This window comes from Schistocerca gregaria, chromosome 2, assembly GCF_023897955.1.
Source record: "Schistocerca gregaria isolate iqSchGreg1 chromosome 2, iqSchGreg1.2, whole genome shotgun sequence".
Taxonomy (NCBI): domain Eukaryota; kingdom Metazoa; phylum Arthropoda; class Insecta; order Orthoptera; family Acrididae; genus Schistocerca; species Schistocerca gregaria.
In genome coordinates this window covers 893,339,970-893,358,981 of record NC_064921.1, presented here as the reverse complement: position 1 = coordinate 893,358,981, position 19,012 = coordinate 893,339,970, and the positions used below count along the sequence as shown (strand labels likewise).

Sequence of the window (19,012 nt, the reverse complement as noted above, 5' to 3'; positions counted from 1 at the left end):
GTCTCTGCTTCTCATAGGAAATGAGGTTTTATTTTAGTAGCTTAAGGCTCTTTCTGCATATAACGACGGAGCCTCGCATGAGAGCACTGCTTGGCGTTGTTTCCACCACAATAGCTGACTCTGCCCACATTGCTTTCCAATTTTAGCAAATTTCTTGAATTCTTTTGCGAAGAAGTTCAACGTCAACATTAACAACCGCTTTCACATACCGTTAAGAAACGTATGCTTCATTATCTCTGTCGTTGGTAGAACCAACAGCAAGTGTCTCAGTGAATAGTAATTCAACAATATCTCCACGAGGACTGAGCGAAGCGGTGTAGTGGCTAACGCCCTCAACTCGCATTCGATGGTTCAAATGGTTTAAATGGCTCTGAGCATTATGGGACTTAATATCTTAGGTCATCAGTCCCCTCGAACTTAGAACTACTTTAGCGAGAACGCTACCGCACGACCACGAGATGCGGGCACTCGCATTCGAGACAAGGTGTCAATTGTTGGATCGACCATGCATATATCGGTTTTCTGTGGTCACCCGTATCACTCCATGCAAACGCCGGGATAGTTCCTTAAAAGAATGTCGACCGTTTCCTTCCCCTCCAGTAGTAAGAAAACTGAGCAAAACTCTGTCTCTCACAATCTTAGCTGTGGACTGCTAGTAAAACATCAACCATCCCTCCATCTTCTCGCGTCAGGTTAGTAAATGAGCAAAATTCAAGCGAATCGTTCTTATGAACAACTGTGCCGGAGAAACTACTAACTCTATAAATTACGATCGGATTGTAACATGTTATGTGTTTACGCCATGAGCAGCCAGCCAAAGCCGCGGGCCAGCCCTGTAGCGCGATATGTAGGGGGGGTGCAGTTCCAATAGCCTGGTGGCACACGATATTGGTAATGTTCGACATGAGAAAAGAATACTGGTAGTTCGTCTTAGAGCAGCAGGGCACGTCTCGAAATGACAGGATGGGCCATTCCCTTGTGAGTGGTATAGAATAGCGATGGAGCATTCCAACTCTTATTTCATTCTGTACTCGCTGACCTTCACGACTGACTAGTGACGCCCCTGACCTGATAATTTTTATCCCCTCTTCGACCTTCACCGGCGTTCACGGCCCAGTGGCACGCTATCTGCGACGCACAAGTGGACTGCGGCCCATTGGTTGGGAAGTTCTAGAGCACTAAAGGGTTGTGACGAGAGGCGGCTGGGAATTCATTGGATATGTAATACTGACTTTAGTGAATTATTCTGAGTTTCGTTGTTAAATTTTTACGTGTAAAAATTTTGCATTAAAATGTTTTTTATTAAAATTATAATAGCTATTTTTGGTAAAAATATTAAGAAACGCTACAATAGCTATTTTTGGTAAAAATATTAAGAAACGCTACAATTGTGAACTTAATATGTGCATAAAGAGGAACCTAACCCCACATTTTAGATATAAAATGGCTCTCGATTTACGCGAATTCGGTACTCGCGGCGATTCCAGAATGTAACTATCGCGTATAAAGAGATTTACCCGTATGTTATGGTGGAGACCGGTGTTGAATTGCTGATATGTGATAGTTAAGTGGTCTTTGTATATGCGTAGCTATTCTTATGATTCAAAAACTCTTAATGTGTGCCATATTGTGGTGTAGCGGCAGCCGCCGAGCCGAGAGGACGTGAAGCAGAACAGTAGCAGCAGCACTTGTGTGATAAACTGTAAATTAATTTAGTCTGTCTTTTGCTCACGTGCTTCTGCGTTGAAGTGCACCGTACTTGTGTATTTTTTGTGTAAACTAGTGGTTAGAAAATTAGTTGTAGTTTTCTGATTTTGCGTAAGTCTTGTGAATATCGTTGTGTAGGGGGGCTTCCTAGTGTAAATTTTCCATGTAGAGAAATTTATCTCTGTTTAATAGCTTGAGGTCTCAGAGTTCAGTGAGAAATGTGCACACCAACTTTTAGTGTTACTTTATTCTCCTTTGGTATATTTTCAAACTCAGTAGCGCCATTTGAGACCTCATAACTATTTTATTCATAGTACGATATGGCTAGGGACCGTGCTTGTTGTGAGCGGACACAAGGAGAATTGGCTGCTGTCCTTAAACAGCTGGAAGCTACGTTGGCTGACGTCGACAAGCTTCTAGCTAATATTCGAAGTTATTAGGGTGACGTCGGGGTGCCAGTGACGAGACCTGCGACATTTGTGGTGCCACTTTAATTCCCTGGTGGCCGGACGTCACTGCAGCTTCCGATACGCAACATCTGACTGGTCCTTCCTCACTCCTTTAACAAGACAGTCGCGGTGTTCCAAATCCACAATGGATAAAACTTTTAATTACCTTAATATTGGGTTAGGGCATAAGTTAGTAGTGCTTTTACGTAAGGTTAATAAAACAACGGGTACACATAAGAGACTTCAAAAAAATGGTTCGGTCATCAGTACCCTAGAACTTAGAACTACTTAAACCTAACTAACCTAAGGACATCACACAACACCCAGCCATCACGAGGCAGAGAAAATCCCTGACCCCGCCGGGAATCGAACCCGGGCGTGGGAAGCGAGAACGCTACCGCACGACCACGAGATGCGGGCAACAGAGTTAAGTCATTTTATATTCTCCTTCAGTGTTTACGACAGTTTACCAACTCTGGGGTAACTTTTCGATTCTGCGACTAGAAACCACATGGTTTTGAGGCGAAGAACTCGCCGAACCATTTCCGGGCGCATTTTCATTCGGAAGTTCCTTGAAGGTTGGTCGATAGAGAACGGAGAAGGTGAAAATTGTGGGCGCAAGATCAGGTGAATAAGGTGGGTGTAGAATGATTCTCAAGCCAACTCCTGTATAGTGATTTTTTGTCAGTGTAGGAAAATGCCGTCGGCCGTTATCGTGGAGCAACATCACTTCTCGCAGTCTTACTCGTGGTTGTTCTTGGACTGTATCTGCATGACGTCTCATTTGTTGATAACAAATGCCTTCATTGATGGTTACACCTCAGGGAAGCGGTTCGTAGTACACCACATCGTCGCTGTTATTATTTCGTGTCAGAAGCAAACTAAAACATTATTGCATACACTGCATATCGTCGCTGTTACACCAGATGCATAACATTATCTTTGTGGATGTGCGCAGGTCTTTGTACGCGGGGTTGCTGCTTTGTCTGGGCTCAATCATTCATTTCTTTCCCGAATTTTAGAATGAAGGCGCTATTTCTCGCCACCAGTAACGATACAGAAAAGGAATGGTCGGTGGTTGTTCGCGAGCCAATTGATGACGAACAAGCATAGTTGCACATATGGCCACCCGTTGATTTTTGTGATTTTGGTTTAGAGCATGCGGTATCCATACACCCGATTTTTTAATCTTCCCCATTGCATGCAAATGTCGCACATGGTGGAATTATCCAGGCCATCTCGAGTGCACTGACCGATCATTATGGATTAAAACGTTTAAATGATCTTCGTCAAAACCCGAATGTCTTCCCGAATATGGAAAATCATTAATGTCAAAACTACCCTCCTTGACACAAGAAAACAATTTTCTTGCCGTGCTCTGCCCAATGCCATTATCCCCATACATGGCACAAACCTCTCTGGCTGCCACCGCTGCTGCACCGGTGAACTCAAATAGAACAACTTGTCGGAAATGTTCCGATTTCTCCACTTCACACTCAGTTTTCTAGCGCTCACAACTCTGCTCACTATCTCCAAATGATAATATGTGAACTCAAATAGCAACAGCGAACTACAAATAAATATGAAAATCGATAAATAAAGCCATAGCTATCAGATTATCAACATGCAAAACAAAAAGGCTACGAACATAAGCACCAACCTAATTGTAACAAAAGATTACTGTGACGCATAGTAATTCAGGGCTGCCAAACTAACAGCAGTTTTATTTCAGCACTCATGAAACTTTGTATCTCTAGTAAGCTCGTTACCATTTACTACCACCATTAGGTAAGTTTAAATATGAGAAAACTTGTTTCCGAAGCGTTCCGCTCCATTCATTTCGTGTTCTTGTGGTATACTTTAACAGAGGGCATAGATCCTCCATAGCAAGCTGCAACGAATGCTAACAAGCGAGCAGTCTTTGAAGTCGGTCTGTGGCGGACTTGGCTTGTTAGACAGCAAGGAGCTGCGATAATTCATCCCAACCTTGTTAAACAGTTCAGCACACAGTACCTTTTGCGAAACTCAGCCGCCCAAATACACTGGGAGCCTAATGGGCTTAAACTTCAGGAGTCTTTCGTGGCGACTGGGAGTAAACTCAACATATGTTATTACATTTCTGGAAAGAAACGTCCCACACTAGGTAGTAGTCTTATGGGAGATCGTGAAACTGATGCCACGTATGACCGTTAGTGACGCAAACAAACGGTTAAAGTTGCAACTGTTACTAGTAGCTCATTGTCACAAGATTTGTTGTTTGTGAATGTACGAATCGCAGAAATAAATGCCTGTGTGCGTCAGACATCGAATTACAAAATTTTTGCTGTTTCCAACACCTTGCTTGGTAGAATGATTCGTTAGGTAGTCCATGCTTATCTGCCAGCGAAATTTGAATGATACCGGTGGGCCAAATGTTGAATGTCCACAAGCAACACATCCCGAATCGGTAACAGATGCTTCTTCCTTAGCCTGCCCGGTTAACAAGGAAGAAGTATCAACAACCATGCTGCAAAGAATGATTCAACAGTATGAGCATATACAGCGCGGTGTTGCGTTATTAGGTATGCTCAGCGTGATTACGAATTATTTGCATGACAATAATCATACAAATTTGCACTTACTACTATTTCATAGACGTTGTGAAGCCAAGTCTGAATTGTCGTTGTCAACATTTGATTGCGTATGCCTTTTGCAGCAAGAAAAAGTGTACGTTATTGTCGTTTCTGAGGAATGCGATGACGAGTAATTATAACCTGTGTCTACTTTTGAGTGACTCTTTCGTGATAAATATGATAACTTCATATCTGACGACTTCATTATTGTTATTCGAGCAGAGTAGAATATGTGCTTGTACCGAGTTTCATCCATATCCTTTCTCACTCACCCTGATCAAAATGAAAACTCAATACTGTTCCCCACATATACTCATCATAATCACGTACACCAAATAGTGATCCTCAAACAATTCCAAACGCAAATCGTGACAATGGCGTCGATCAGAAACTCGCCAGATTGTGAGCCACACTAATAAGTTACAAGATCTTCAAGAAAACACGAATTCTTCACCCACTATCTATTTATCTATCTATCTATCTATCTATCTATCTATCTATCTATCTAACAAGCAGTGTTCTGACTGACTGACTCTTCATCGTCCAGCCGAACCCGCTTAGGATATAAACCTGCAATTTGGTTGATTGAATTTGGAGGAGGGACAAACAGCGAGGTCATCGGTCCCTTCGGATCAGGGAAGGATGGGGAAGGGAATCAGCCATGCCCTTTCAGAGGGACCATCCCGTCATTTCCGTGAAGAGATTTAGGGAAATCACGGAAAACCTAAATCAGGATGGCCGGATGCGGGCTTGAATCGTCGTCCTCCCGAATGCGAGTCCGTTGAGCTAACCAATGCGCCACCTCTCTCTGTATCTACAATTTGAAAAGGGTGTCGTTTAAGAATGGATTTCTCGAAATTCCCACCCCAAAGAGCTTGAAATAGGGTATGAATAATTATTAAAAATGTGCCACTGATGAGGCAGAACCGGCCGCGGTGGCAGAACCGGCCGCGGTGGTCTTGCGGTTCTAGGCGAGCAGTCCGGAACCGTGCGACTGCTACGGTCGCAGGTTCGAATCCTGCCTCGGGCATGGATGTGTGTGATGTCCTTAGGTTAGTTAGGTTTAAGTAGTTCTTAAGTTCTAGGGGACTGATGACTATAGCAGTTGAGTCCCATAGTGCTCAGAGCCATTTGAACTTTAGTTATAGCTCTAGCAAATTGGTATTTGGTTTCTCGGTCAGAAATAAAGAGAGACGTGTTTCAGCATTTTTGGAAAACATGTTTCAGCATTTTTGGGAATTCAACCGCTAAGGGGGTAAAATAGTGAGTGAAAGTTTAAAAAAAATAAATCATTAAAGGACTACTAAAGCATGTTTAAAGCTACAGCTATGAAAATAGGTAACTGACTTCTCAGTTGGAAATTAAAAAAAATATATATGGGTTCATTTTTTTCGGTATTTCAAGCCATAAGGGGGCAAACAGTGGATGAAAATTTTTATTAAAATATATCATTATGAGCGCATTTTTAAATCCAAACCATGAAAATCTGTATTTGGCTTCTCGATTAGAAATTAAAAAAAATTACGGGGATCAGGTTTTGAAAATTCATCCTCCTAAGGGACTGAAATAGGGGATGAAAAGTTTTATGAAATTATTTCATTATGAAAGCATTTGGAAAGCTAATTCTATAAAAAAATTGTATTTGGGTTCTCGGTTAGAAATTTAAAAAAAATACGTATTTTCTGGTTTTGGAAGCTCAACCCCCATAGGGGTGAGATACGAGATGAAAGTTTTTAGTAGAAATACTTCATTATGAAAGCATTTTTGAAGATAAATGTATGCAAATTTTTATTTGGCTTCTTACAATTTAAAAAATATATATGTTTATTGTTTTTGGAAATTCGGTTCCTAAGAGGGTGAAACAGGGATGAAAATTTTTAAGAAAATGTGTCGTTATTTTTTTTAAAAAAAAAGTAAAGCTAAATCTACAAAAGCTGGTATTTCACTTCTCGATTAGATAAAAAGAAATATGTGTTCTGGGATGAAAGTTTCTACGGAAACATCGCCACAAACGCAAAAGGCATGATTAACGAATCTTGGACTCCCAAGTATCAGAATCGTTTTTTATTAGAAGTACTTTCGGATAGGGTGGTGCTTCCATGGCCTTAATTAGCGTGAAAAGTTTAGAAGGTGTTGCGGCTCGTGAACAACATAAAACTTCGTTCAAAGAAAAACAAAAAACTCTGTGCAGACCATATAGTCTATGCGAGCAAAGCAGCGAGCGCTAAGCTATTTTTTAATATACCGGCGCATGTCAATAAAGCACGCATAGTTGTTCGCCAGTTGTAATAGCAGATGTCATCATATTGAGGCGGCAAATCAAATCTGTATCGTTATTTGCAGTGTATGTAATGTTCGTAGGGTTTGAGGTGTGCGAGTCTTCTTGAAAATTACCGACTGGATTATTGTGTTTCCCGAGTGTGATATAGAAAACTTGGTCCCAAGATTCATAAGTCTTTCTGCAAATGGCTGCTTTTCTGATCATCGCCTTATAACTATTGTCACTGAACTAAGACGTACTAATACCAGTGCGTCGTGTCCTGCTAGTGATTTTACTCTCATTTCATACAGTCATCCTTTTGGAAATTTCTTTGGCTCCATTAAATCTCTTCAGTGAAAGGTGCCCCAAATAAGACCTAAGCTGCTTACTTTCTCCAAACGATTTTGAAGTTTGGTTCTAGTAATCACACTATCGACAAGAAGTTATATTCCAACCTACTTTGTTTCTTTATTTCTTTCTTTCCTTCCTTTCTTCCTTTCACCGTTTTACTGTCGTCATTTAAAAAGTAATTCTGTAAGAGAATGCTAAGTGAATGCAAGCCTTAATATTACTATGAAATCTAATTAAAGTATAATTAGAGATAGATATTTGAATGAGTGTACATATTGTTGTAGGGTCCAGTTCTGCGAACGTGGTTTGGTTTCCTGGATTCCAGATTTAAAGGCAGGAGTGCGATAATCGTCGTGAAGAAGGTTGCACTTGATCAGCTGTGCTTCGTTCCTGTTTTCCTAGGCGTCCTCGTGTCAATTATTGGGTTTGCAAATGGAAAATCTTTAGATCAGGTGAAAGAGAAACTGGAAGCAGACTACCCGGATATTATGATGACTAATTATAAGGTAAGCTTAAAGATAACATTTATGATACACAAAATTAGAATGTTGTCGTAGATAAGTAAGAATAGCAGCAAAAAAGCAACTAATGCGGTGAATACAAAAGCGATCTCATCTCAATATTTAATAGCTTCCTACAAAATGTATACATCCTTATGATAGAGAGAGAGTAGTTTACCCAATGAGATTTCTAATTTTAAAAGGCCTTGGCTAGTACATCATCTATCGGAAAAGCTTAGAGACTGGATTACTGAATCACAGAGAAAATTTAAAGTTCTGGCTTTAAAGATTCTGGTGTTTTACATAGTCTTCCATGCGCTTGGGTGCAACACACAGAAAGTTCATGACAACTGTCAGAAAAGTCTTTTTTTTGGGATGTTGTTCCACTCGCGTGTCACAGTCGCACCTTCTTCAATCTTGGTTAGTCTTCAGAGACCCATTCTGCATTTCGTCGTCTTATGTTAGATTCGTTTTGATAATACCAAGTCTCGTCACAGGTGTTGATTTTTTTTCAACGAAAGAACTGTCTGCGTGTTTGATTTCAATCAAGTTATGGCAAGCGTCCACAAGCCGTCTCTTTTTGTTCGAGAGTCAAGGTATGCGGGACAAACGTTGCACATACTTTTCTCTTCTTCAAAACGTTCTGGAGAATGTCTTGAACACTTTGTTTAGAGATTTTCAGTTCGCTGCTCCACTGCAATTTGTGACAGAGCAACGTTGACACACTAAAGATGCACGCCCGCAACTCACCCAGTTGATATCTATTGTTTACGGTTGTTAGTTCAAGCTGCCACCGTAGTTACTGCGCTGACGTCGCTTATGCGCTAGGATAAAGATCAGTCTCGGAACTTTTTGGACGGACAGTGTTGTGATTAGTTGGTCAAATCTACAAATATATTCACTGGACGAATCGCACACCGAATCGCTGTGTCTAGCACAATAAAGAGAAGAAATCGCTGTAACTAACCAAATAAAAAAAATCTTTGAATTACTGAGCCGTTATTTAGCTAACTGCATAAGTGTAGATAACGAACAGAAAATGAGGATCCAAAGCGAATAATTTCAGGATGTGGCAAACTATCTCACTCTTCGTGGTGTATTAAAAACAAAGCGTGAATCACCATCAGTGTAGATAAAAAAAGGTCATTCCTAGGAGAAATTGCGCTAATATCGTGTAATTATAGAGCTTTAATAATGCCCTCAGTTCGCCGTTGAAGAGAGTGCACAAGGTTCTTCAGGTATGCCATGTCCAGTTGGAGCCATGTCCTGTACAGTTAGAAAAATTTTGAGGATGCTGATTGCTACATTTCACCCACTGTTCCAAATAGTCCTAGGCATTTTACATAGGATTAAGATCGGGTGATGCAGCGGTCATCCGAGATGCAATAGGATGACTGTTTGTCGGACCAGGAACTTGTGAATGCAATCCTATGAACTCGACTGTTGTCATCGTCGAACATGTGAGTGTCTGCAGTATACTCAACAGAAAGATGTAGAAGAAAGGGCTGCTTTTGCTCACGGATAATGTTGAAAAACCCTGGTTCCTGTTGACGGTGCCCGCATCTCGTGGTCGTTCGGTAGCGTTCTCGCTTCCCACTCCCGGGTTCCCAGGTTCGATTCCCGACGGGGTCAGGGATTTTCTCTGCCTCGTGATGGCTGGTTGTTGTGTGATGTCCTTAGGTTAGTTAGGTTTAAGTAGTTCTAAGTTCTAGGGGACTGATGACCATAGATGTTAAGTCCCATAGTGCTCAGAACCATTTGAACCTGTTTACGGTAACCAGAATGAGTGGGCCCGAATCATGCTGCGAAATCCACCCTCAAAACATCACAAAACCACCTACGGACTGAACTACACCCTCACACACTGAGGATTAAAGGCTCCATTGGACCGTTGTTGCACTAACGCCCAGCATCATTTAAAAAGAGACATTACGACTGGTCGGACCACACTATACGCCTCCAATCAGCTACTGTCCAGTTTTTGTGCTGCTGGGTCCATTAAAGGCATGCAGTTTGTTCTTATCTGTGGGAAATAGCCTTTTGAAAGGTAACTGACTGCAGATGTCCACTGCATACGGTTCACTTCGCAGCGCTTGCTCGGAAACTGGTTGGAACGAACCCGTACTCGCTGAAAACAACAATTCCTCTCGGGTTTGAAACTGCCATTGACAAGGAGTGACACTTATCTCTATTTCCAGTAGATTAAGATCTTACTGTTGTTGCGGCATGTTACATGGGTGCCAGAGTTCTGCTAGTCCTCGTATGAGGGGCAGTAAAATGAAAACCGAACATCCACCAAACGCAACCATGCAATGGTTCCCTTAAAATGTAATCGCCACACGTGTTAAGACATTTATCCCACTGGGACACGAGATGGTCCATGCTGTCGGCAGAATGCTATCGGCCGCTGACGGATTCACAACCGCACCCACTCTTGCACTTGGCTCGTGCGACTGAAACCGACGTCCACGTATGTCTTTTTTCAGGTCGCCGAAGACGTGAAAATAACACGGTGAAAGATAGGGAAAGTACGGAGGATGCTGCAGTGTTGCCAAACCAAATCGCTGAAGCATAGCCTTCATGCAGTTGGCAGTGTGGGGACAGGCGTTATCATGCAACAGGATGATTCTATCCAACAGCTTTCCTGGGCGTTTTGACTAATGGCACATCGCAGTTGCTGCGAACTGTATTCACACCGCTGCGCATTGATCGTGATTCCATGACTGGGGAATTCGACGAATCTCGCCCATACTGCCAATCAAATGAAGGCTACGCTTCAGCGATTTGGTTTGAAAACACTGCTGCGGGGTATCAGTAATGGCGGACATCCAGATCTTGAAAAAAAATTCGCGTCAGAAATAGGATAGGAACATGATGCTGAGAAGAGACCCGTGGGAAGCTTCGCTAACCATCGATTCAGGAATTACTGGATACCAATGCTGCTCTTCCAGACCTCGCTTACGAATGGTTAGAATGAAACTGCAGTGTAAAGGCATTTGGAGCAGTGCCGCAAGGAAGAGATTCTAGTCCATTCGTGCGCACGACATTACCAAATATCGTGAGCTAAGTGGTACCGCAGAGGATTCTGAAGGACTATAAACGTGTTATGTGGTCAGTGGGATCACATCATGCCACATTGTCAAATATTGATGTAGATATCAAATTAAACGAGACTGATTACTTAAAGTCCGAACTACACAAGAATAATGAACGCGGAATTAACTTTGGGTTAGTGAACGAATCAGATCATATACGGTAGTCGACTACGCCAAATGAAGTCGATTTCTTGTAAATCTCGGATTAGGCAATTAACGACCCAGTGAATGAGCGATTATACGTCGCCGCGCTTCAGTCTGTGTGTTTTTTTGCCAGTCTGTAGGCCAGGTATAGTACTCGACTGCGAGAGTTGGTAACTCGTTTGTTTGTACAGCTCGAACCTTAAGAGAAAGAGGGAGGCATCTACTTCTTCAGATACGTGTACAAATGTACTAAGGTACATGTCGGAGGGCATCTCTTAACCACAGCATAATAATGCCTTTACTCACTTACGAAATTTGTTAGCAACAGTCCACTTGAGTGTAACAGATATAAGGAAAAATGATCAGCAGTAATTTTTTTTATGAATATAACTTTAGCACGGAAAGGAGTGAAGTATGTAGGCATGAAACTCCATGACACGCTGCTGATGGAAATAAAATATCTGACACGTAGAAGAAGTGCTTTCAGATATATATTACAGATATTTCTCCGTAATACATCCTTCTGTACGATAGAGTAATTCTCGGATAGAAATATTTATTCATTTATATATGGAAAAATCTGTAAAGGGCCAGAATGAATACATACGAGTATTTTTTATCTTTTTTATTATTGTATATAATTTACGCCTGTTGTTGGGACGATCTAATGTTGTAATTTATAGTACTAGAACCCAAGATCGCTCGATGTGAACTAGAGAATTTATGATCAGCTTCGAAACTAATTAGCTGTCACCCTCAGATGGCAACTTGAGTTGTCGTCGACGCATCATCTTTACTGATTTACCCGTTTTTGCTCCTGTACACCGTGTTGAGGCTACGGATATTTTATTTAGCAATTTTTTTGTTCTCAGTGTGCCAACGAGACTGAAGCGTAGCTGTATGTCTGGGGCCGGCCGCGGTGGTCTCGCGGTTCTAGGCGCGCAGTCCGGAACCGTGCGACTGCTACGGTCGCAGGTTCGAATCCTGCCTCGGGCATGGATGTGTGTGATGTCTTTAGGTTAGTTAGGTTTAAGTAGTTCTAAGTTCTAGGGGACTGATGACCACAGCAGTTGAGTCCCATAGTGCTCAGAGCTATTTGAACCATTTTTTTGTATTTCTGGGAGATCTGAGAATCCGAGGATGATTTCGAAACTGGTCTTAAAATAAACTGTTTCACATCAAACGATCTTGGCTTCTGAGACTGTAAATTTATTATTATAATTTTTTTTAAATATGTGTTCCATGTTTGTTCAATTGACACATTCCACCTCATAAGTTTATCCTGAATATGATCTATGGAACACGTAACTAACTTATAACAAGTCACTAATTCAATTGGGCAATATTGGGCAAGAAACCTAACTGTGCCCTTTATAAAGACATTCACCTGAAGAGATTTTGGGAAACCACCCAGTCGCATTCGTTAACACAAAAAAGATAACCATATCTTAACTACTACTTCAAAAGCATCTGGTTTCACATGCTGCGTTTAAAAAGCGTTTGTAATTGTGTCTCGCATACATTTAAAGCGTAGCTCTACTTTGCTTTGGAATTAAATTCTCTTAGGATACAGAAAGTTACCTGTGAAATTTAGATTTCCATGTTGTGTTACCTACTACAGTTTATTAATACTCTATACACACTTGTGAATTAAATATTTATATAACTTTTCTTGATTTCAACGTAAGTTCTTATTGATTTATTTTCATTTTCTAGATCTGGCCCTTGGTGCAGACTCTAAACTTCTCCGTCGTGCCAGTCCACTATCAGGTTCCCCTGGTCCAGGTAGTAGCCGTCGGCTGGAACACGTACATGTCTTGGAAGGCTCATCAGCCAGTTCAGAAGAAACAGGAACCCGCCCACGTCGAGTAACTACTGCTGGGATATGGCACGGTAGCCGTACCCCTCGAGATGCTCAAGTGTTCGCTGTGAAACGAACTTTATCAGTGAACTTATCTGCATTGTTTCTGTGACCTTCAACAGCCGCAGATAACATTTCAGAGTACAAAACTACAAATTACAGGAAGGTGCTGATACTAAATACAGTATTCCTTGTGCAATACGCTAAAATCATGGAACCAAGATTTTTTACCCACTTCAGATTTGTTTTGTCAGTCAAATAAAAACACGATATTATCTTTTTCCATTGAATAGCTCACGAGATTTCACGTTATGAGTGGCTCAGTTGTACTGGTTTAAGATTCGTCTTCAAGAGATGACATTAGTCCCTGACGGTTGTTCCAACAAATGCTAGTTCATGGACAGTGTGAATAGGCATCAAAGATAACCCCTTCTCAAAATATCGTCAGATATATCCTTTACTTCTTCGAAACGTAGACAATCTCGGATGACGTATATTAAGCCGTGCGTTCTCGTCCTCGGCAGCTGAACGTAGCAGTTCCTAAGGCTTCTGTAACACACACAGGTTAGTTTCATGATGATATAAGTTCGACTGAGATAAGCGTTTCTACAAAAATTACTGCTGTATCGTAAGTGTGCAGAGACTTGAAGCTTGGATAATTTACAATGTGTGTGTGTGTGTGTGTGTGTGTGTGTGTGTGTGTGTGTGTGTGTGTGGGCGCGCGCGCGAGTGTTTGTGGGTTAGGGGTGCTCAGCGTCGAGGTTATCAGCGCAGTTTACAATTCAGAACGTAGTTTTTACAAGCGCCATTCAGTAATCACACAAATAGCCTACAGCAAAAGAATTTACTAAATCTATACAATTTTTTGTCTATTTTTCCACGTACTCTATAGCATCTTCTTCGCACCTGTCCCAGCTTCTAACAAATCTTCTTATTCCCTCAGCGGAGAATTCTTCACCTTTATCTAGAGGCCAGTTTTGTACTTTTTTTCGCCTCTTCGTTGCCGGCGAACTTGAAGGCTCGCAAAGCTTCTATCACCGGAACAAACAGATAAATTCCGAAGGGAAAGGTCAGGACCTTTAGGAGGATAACAGGCGCTCGCGACTCGCGTCTGAGTTTCCAGCATCAGTTGTGCCGTTTATTAGGTCGAGCGTTGTGTTGCAGATGCGGCGCTCCTTTCCTCTGTCATTTTGGGCGTGTCCTTTTCAGAGCGGGACTGACTTTTTTCCCAGTGATGCCTGAGTGGTATAAGCTGTTGACAATGCGTTTCTCCTCCAAAAAGTTTCAGAAAATCTGAGCATGGACACTCATAAGGATGGTTAACATGACCTTACCATCCAATGGCTATGGTTTGAATTTCTTATGGACTGACGATTCGGGGTCTGTCCATTACATGCTTTGATGCGTGGACTACGCCTCAAAGTGATGTACCCAAATTTCATCGCATGTTAAAAACCATGTCCAAAAAATGCGTCACCTTCGCTACGGAAACGATTTTTGAGCTCAGTACGAATGCGAAATATCAGTTCTTTCAAATGTACGGTACGCTCTCTGGAACGTAGCTTGCCCAAGTCCTATGGTAGTTCAGTCTGTTTTGAATGATTGAATGAGCTGTGCAAATATTAGCTCGAAATTTTTCTTCAATTTCTTCAACTGTAAGTCGTCTGTCTTCTTGGATAAACGAATGAATAAGAGCTTGCAACTCCAAGGTCATACTGCTACCGGACGCATTTTAAAGTTTTCCGTCCACGCGTAAAAATTCACAGGGTTCATGCAACTATTTACTTATTGTTTAGTCATCCGAGCGAATATTTCAGACGATGGTACATTTTCCGAAAGTAAAATATTCGGGTCACATAACGCTGTTCCTTAAAAGGTACTTTCCTTGCGCGGACACGCCATTGGAACCTAGACCTTGCCAACAGTTTCAAAAGTTTCAGTCCTCTACATTAGGCGTTGCCTTCACTGTATATTTTTGTTTAATTATTGATTGATCGTCGTCACTGCTTCGCTCACTGAGCATTACAGTATAAATTTCCGAGCCTCAAATCACTGCAGATGATAATAGGACTCGTTAGTAATTTTTTACAAATCTTTTACTTTTATCATAATTATGATTTAAAAATATTCTTTTTATGTTTAATGGGACCAGTGAGGATTCCTGTTTGCAAACAGCGATCGTAAATCTTATAACATGGGCTGTCAGAGCTTGATTAAAAAGCATGATTGTGACTAAGGTGGATCTCTTTCCTTCCAATATTGTATGAAGTATTTGTTGAAATGTTTGAAGGAGAAAACGTACGTAAACCATGATGAACTGCTTTAAAGTAAGAGGCGTTGTGTCATACAAATGCACATAATATGATTATAGGAAACTTCTTCAATGTGATTCTCGAGGTACAGACATCTGTGCGTGATTACACCTAGAGCTCAGTCCTCTGCTAGTAGTTGTTTCATAGTTTTTTGAACTGCTAGGGACGCTTCAGTGAGGTGTTGGAATGTCTGTGGAGGAATGGCAGCCCATTCCTCCTCAAGAGTTGTAAATAGAGAAGTGATGTTCGACGCGACCTGGAGCAAAGTCGACATTGTAGCTTGTCCCAAGGGTGCTCCATTGGGCTTAGGTCGGGATTCTTTGCAGACGAGTCCATTTCAAGAGTGTTATTGTTTACCAACCTTTGCCAAATATTGCTGCCTTATGCCAGGGTGCACTGTAAGGCTGACACAATCAATCATCGTCTCTGAACTGTTCCTGTACTGGATCACATCCTAACCACGAAAAACACACCCATGCCGTAAAATCACCTCTTCTGTAGAATGAGATTTTCACTCTGCAGTGGAGTGTACGCTGATATGAAACTTCCTGACAGATTAAAACTGTGTGCCGGACCGAGACTCGAACTCGTGATCTTTGACTTCGCGGCCAAGTTAGAGCACTTGCCCACGAAAGGCAAAGATCCCGAGTTCGAGTCTCGGTCCAGCACACAGTTTTAATCTGTCAGGAAGTTTCACCTCTTCCGTACTTCACTGTTGGCAGTACACTTGATGGCAGATAAAATCCCCCAGCCCATGGTTTACCACAGGGTATAGGATTCTTTCCTCCAATTCACTCGTTTCCAGTCATCCACTGTTCAGAGATGCCATTCTTTAGACCATCTCAAGAGCTGATTAGCGTTGGCTTATGAGAAGCTGTTCGCCCTTTGTACCCCATTATTTTCAATTCCCTACGCACAGTCATCGCGATAGCTGGACTGCTGCTAGCACTTTGGAACTCGCGAGTGATTCCTTCCGCTGATTACATGCAATTTTTACAACTATCCTCCACAATACTCAACAGTCTCTTTCCTTCAGTACATCATTCTGCCTAGTCTTGGCTTCTCGTTTTCACTTGACAGTGGCATCGCCAACAGTCGACACAGGCAGCTTTACATGGGTTGAAATATCCCTGATGGATTTGTTTCCATGTTTGAAGTCGTGAGTTGTCCTAATAGATTCATTCTGCTGCTACGGTTTCTCTACTGGCAACACAATACTCCCTGTCTTCTTTTATTCTGACGGTTACGCTTCTCGTGGCATCTAGTGTTCAATTCCGCATTACTTAGGAGTGTCCTGATACTTTTGATCATATAGTGTATATTGCTCTGCCATGTAAATGTTACAGAGGATGTCACAGAAATTTCAAGGGCACTTCCCAAACAGTTCGACTTTTTCAGTGATCATGGCAGAGAATGGCACAGCAGTATAAACTCTAGTGTGAAAGGAATTTGGACGCCATTATCACCAGCTAAACAGATTCTCGGGCATGTTTACACCTTCAATCTGCATGATTTTGTGAAAGAACATTACAGCGAGAAATAATCATTCTTTGTGAGTGCCACATTCTTCACAATGGAGTAGATGGGACACAATATCTCATACTGTAAGAAAAAGCACAAAAATTTGGCAATAAAACACCTCATTATGAGAAAATAATATTTGTAAGCAATAGTATATTACAGGACCTAGATGGTACATGGGTGGTTTCTTTACAGTAAGGATGTGCTGAGACGAATGGTCCAAACTCTTACAGTGAGTCTCTGGGAATTAGTGCGAGGGACAAAACCTGTGGTAAGTCTCAGCGGCATACAATTCCCACAGAACGGGCTGGCACAAGATGCTAAGACTATTTGTATCCAGTCTCCGTCCAGCTATCCCGTTTTGGGACTTCCCAGTTTCGCTAGAACATTTCAACGAAACACTGAATAGCATCCTTTGAAAATGTCGCAGGGACATGTGCAGACCATAATGACCTTCAGGCCAAATCTTTGCCTTATTGGAGCTTGAGTTTTCTGTCTAAGAACTTACGTGTTGAGCGGACATCCTTAGGCCCGACAGAAGCTCTCTCATCACAACAGTGCTTCAGAATATCAATCAAAAACTGCATTTCACCTTCGTAGAGTCGTAATGCATGCATCGTTCACCGCCACCTCCTACGATCATGGTGTAAATGGTCTGAAGATGGTCACATTCTGACCAAAGCCGGTAACCATTGTAAATAAATGTTTTATTGATGTTGATACTGTTTTCAGTCCATTTTCAAATACTTACTGTTTAACTAAACTGCCTATACTGGAACCTCCGACACATTCTAGAGCTTTCTGAATGTCATTTTTCTTAATACCACAAGTGAAGACTGTTGAAAAGGTAAGATAATTATTATTACTAAAGACCTCTGCAAGATTGAGACAATGACACATACATATACATGTGAGAAGCTGATAAGTAAGCAAAATGCCCAAGCTTGTACATGATGGGTTCTGTACAACAGGCTACATTAGCCTTTACATTCTGCGTTTTCGCACTCTCCTAACCATCTGCGTGTTGTACATAAGCTTACAATATTTCCACAAACACGTTTCTGTAATCCATACATATTATAAAAACGTATCTATGTATCTTGGGAAGATGCTCTTCAGTTTTGAAGTCTAAGATGTCAAATGAACAGAACATAATATTCTTTGACCAGTGTATATTGCCAGTAATAACTTATGGCTGTGAGATATGGCCATTAAGTGAGTTCGTTGTTGGAAAACTAATAGTAACCCAAAGACAAGTGGAAAGATCAATGTAGGGCTACACAAGGAAAAACAGAAAAAAGCAATTGATACCAGACATATGACAAAGGTCAATGATATAATGGAAAGAGAGAGTTCCTTAAAATGGCAGTGGTCTCGCCATGACGTTCGAATAAAAGATTGCAGACAGCCGAACAAGTACTAGATTGTAAATCAATTTAGCACAGAAGACCAAGAGGAGGACCGCCAGCAGATGGGACAGAGACTTAAAACAGGCGACTTGAATTGGCAATGGTAATCTCAAGATCGTCAGAAATGGAAGAAAATTCAGGGATCCTATGTTGCACTCCAACTCAGTCACGCTTCACTAAGTGACTGAATTGGCCGATGGCGAAGATAATGATGATCTATGTATGTACGACTGTTTCACATCTCCTTCTAAAACCACTGGTACGATTTGAACCAAACTTGGTACACGTTTTATCTACTGTCTGCAGAGAATTCCTGTGGGGATAAAAATCACCTACCTATCAAAGGGGTGGAGGTGAAAAAAGAAGTGAAGCCCATGACACGCTACTACCCAGACCTTATTCATCCAGTATTTGAGAATGAGAGCACTTAACACATGATTTCAAACTTTTACGAAACTTTCTTCCATACAACCCTCATAAAATGATGAAAGAAAAAAGTTTATCGCTTACTACATTCTCTCTGCTCACGCAGTAAAACTTCAGCATCAGGCATTACGTTTCAATTATTACTTCTTTGCTAATAACTGTATTCGCGACACATTTTGCAGACAGTTTTCGTATATAGCATATACTTGCAAAATTATATCATTGTACGACATGTAGTTCAGTTTATGTGAGATCGTAAACAACTGAGACGTGTGAAATACTGCCGCATCATGGATGACGTCTGAATTTATTTCTTTGGTACTAACTCTATTCAACAAATTTCGCAGATAGTATCCACATATGCT

The 19,012-nt window shown here is 41.4% G+C and overlaps 3 protein-coding genes across 11 annotated transcripts in view; 2 read left to right on the top strand and 1 right to left on the bottom strand.

Moving 5' to 3' along the window:
* Positions 1 to 13,260, top strand: part of LOC126335337 (protein Mpv17-like) — an 81,810-nt gene extending 68,550 nt beyond the window's left edge. For all 8 annotated transcript variants that reach the window (XM_049998506.1, XM_049998502.1, XM_049998500.1 and 5 more), the window contains exons 3-4: positions 7,664 to 7,885; positions 12,835 to 13,260. In XM_049998506.1, coding sequence (XP_049854463.1) covers positions 7,664 to 7,885; positions 12,835 to 12,990 — 378 coding nt within the window. In that variant the 3' untranslated portion in view covers positions 12,991 to 13,260. The remainder of the gene's footprint in view (positions 1 to 7,663; positions 7,886 to 12,834) is intronic.
* The window catches only part of LOC126335336 (uncharacterized), a 206,969-nt gene that overhangs the window by 183,209 nt on the left and 4,748 nt on the right, over positions 1 to 19,012 (bottom strand). The gene's annotated exons all lie outside the window — the stretch shown is intronic.
* Positions 13,357 to 19,012, top strand: part of LOC126335339 (protein Mpv17-like) — a 288,508-nt gene continuing 282,852 nt past the window's right edge. For both annotated transcript variants that reach the window (XM_049998513.1, XM_049998512.1), the window contains exon 1: positions 13,357 to 13,543. The gene's annotated coding sequence lies outside the window, so the exon portion shown is untranslated. The remainder of the gene's footprint in view (positions 13,544 to 19,012) is intronic.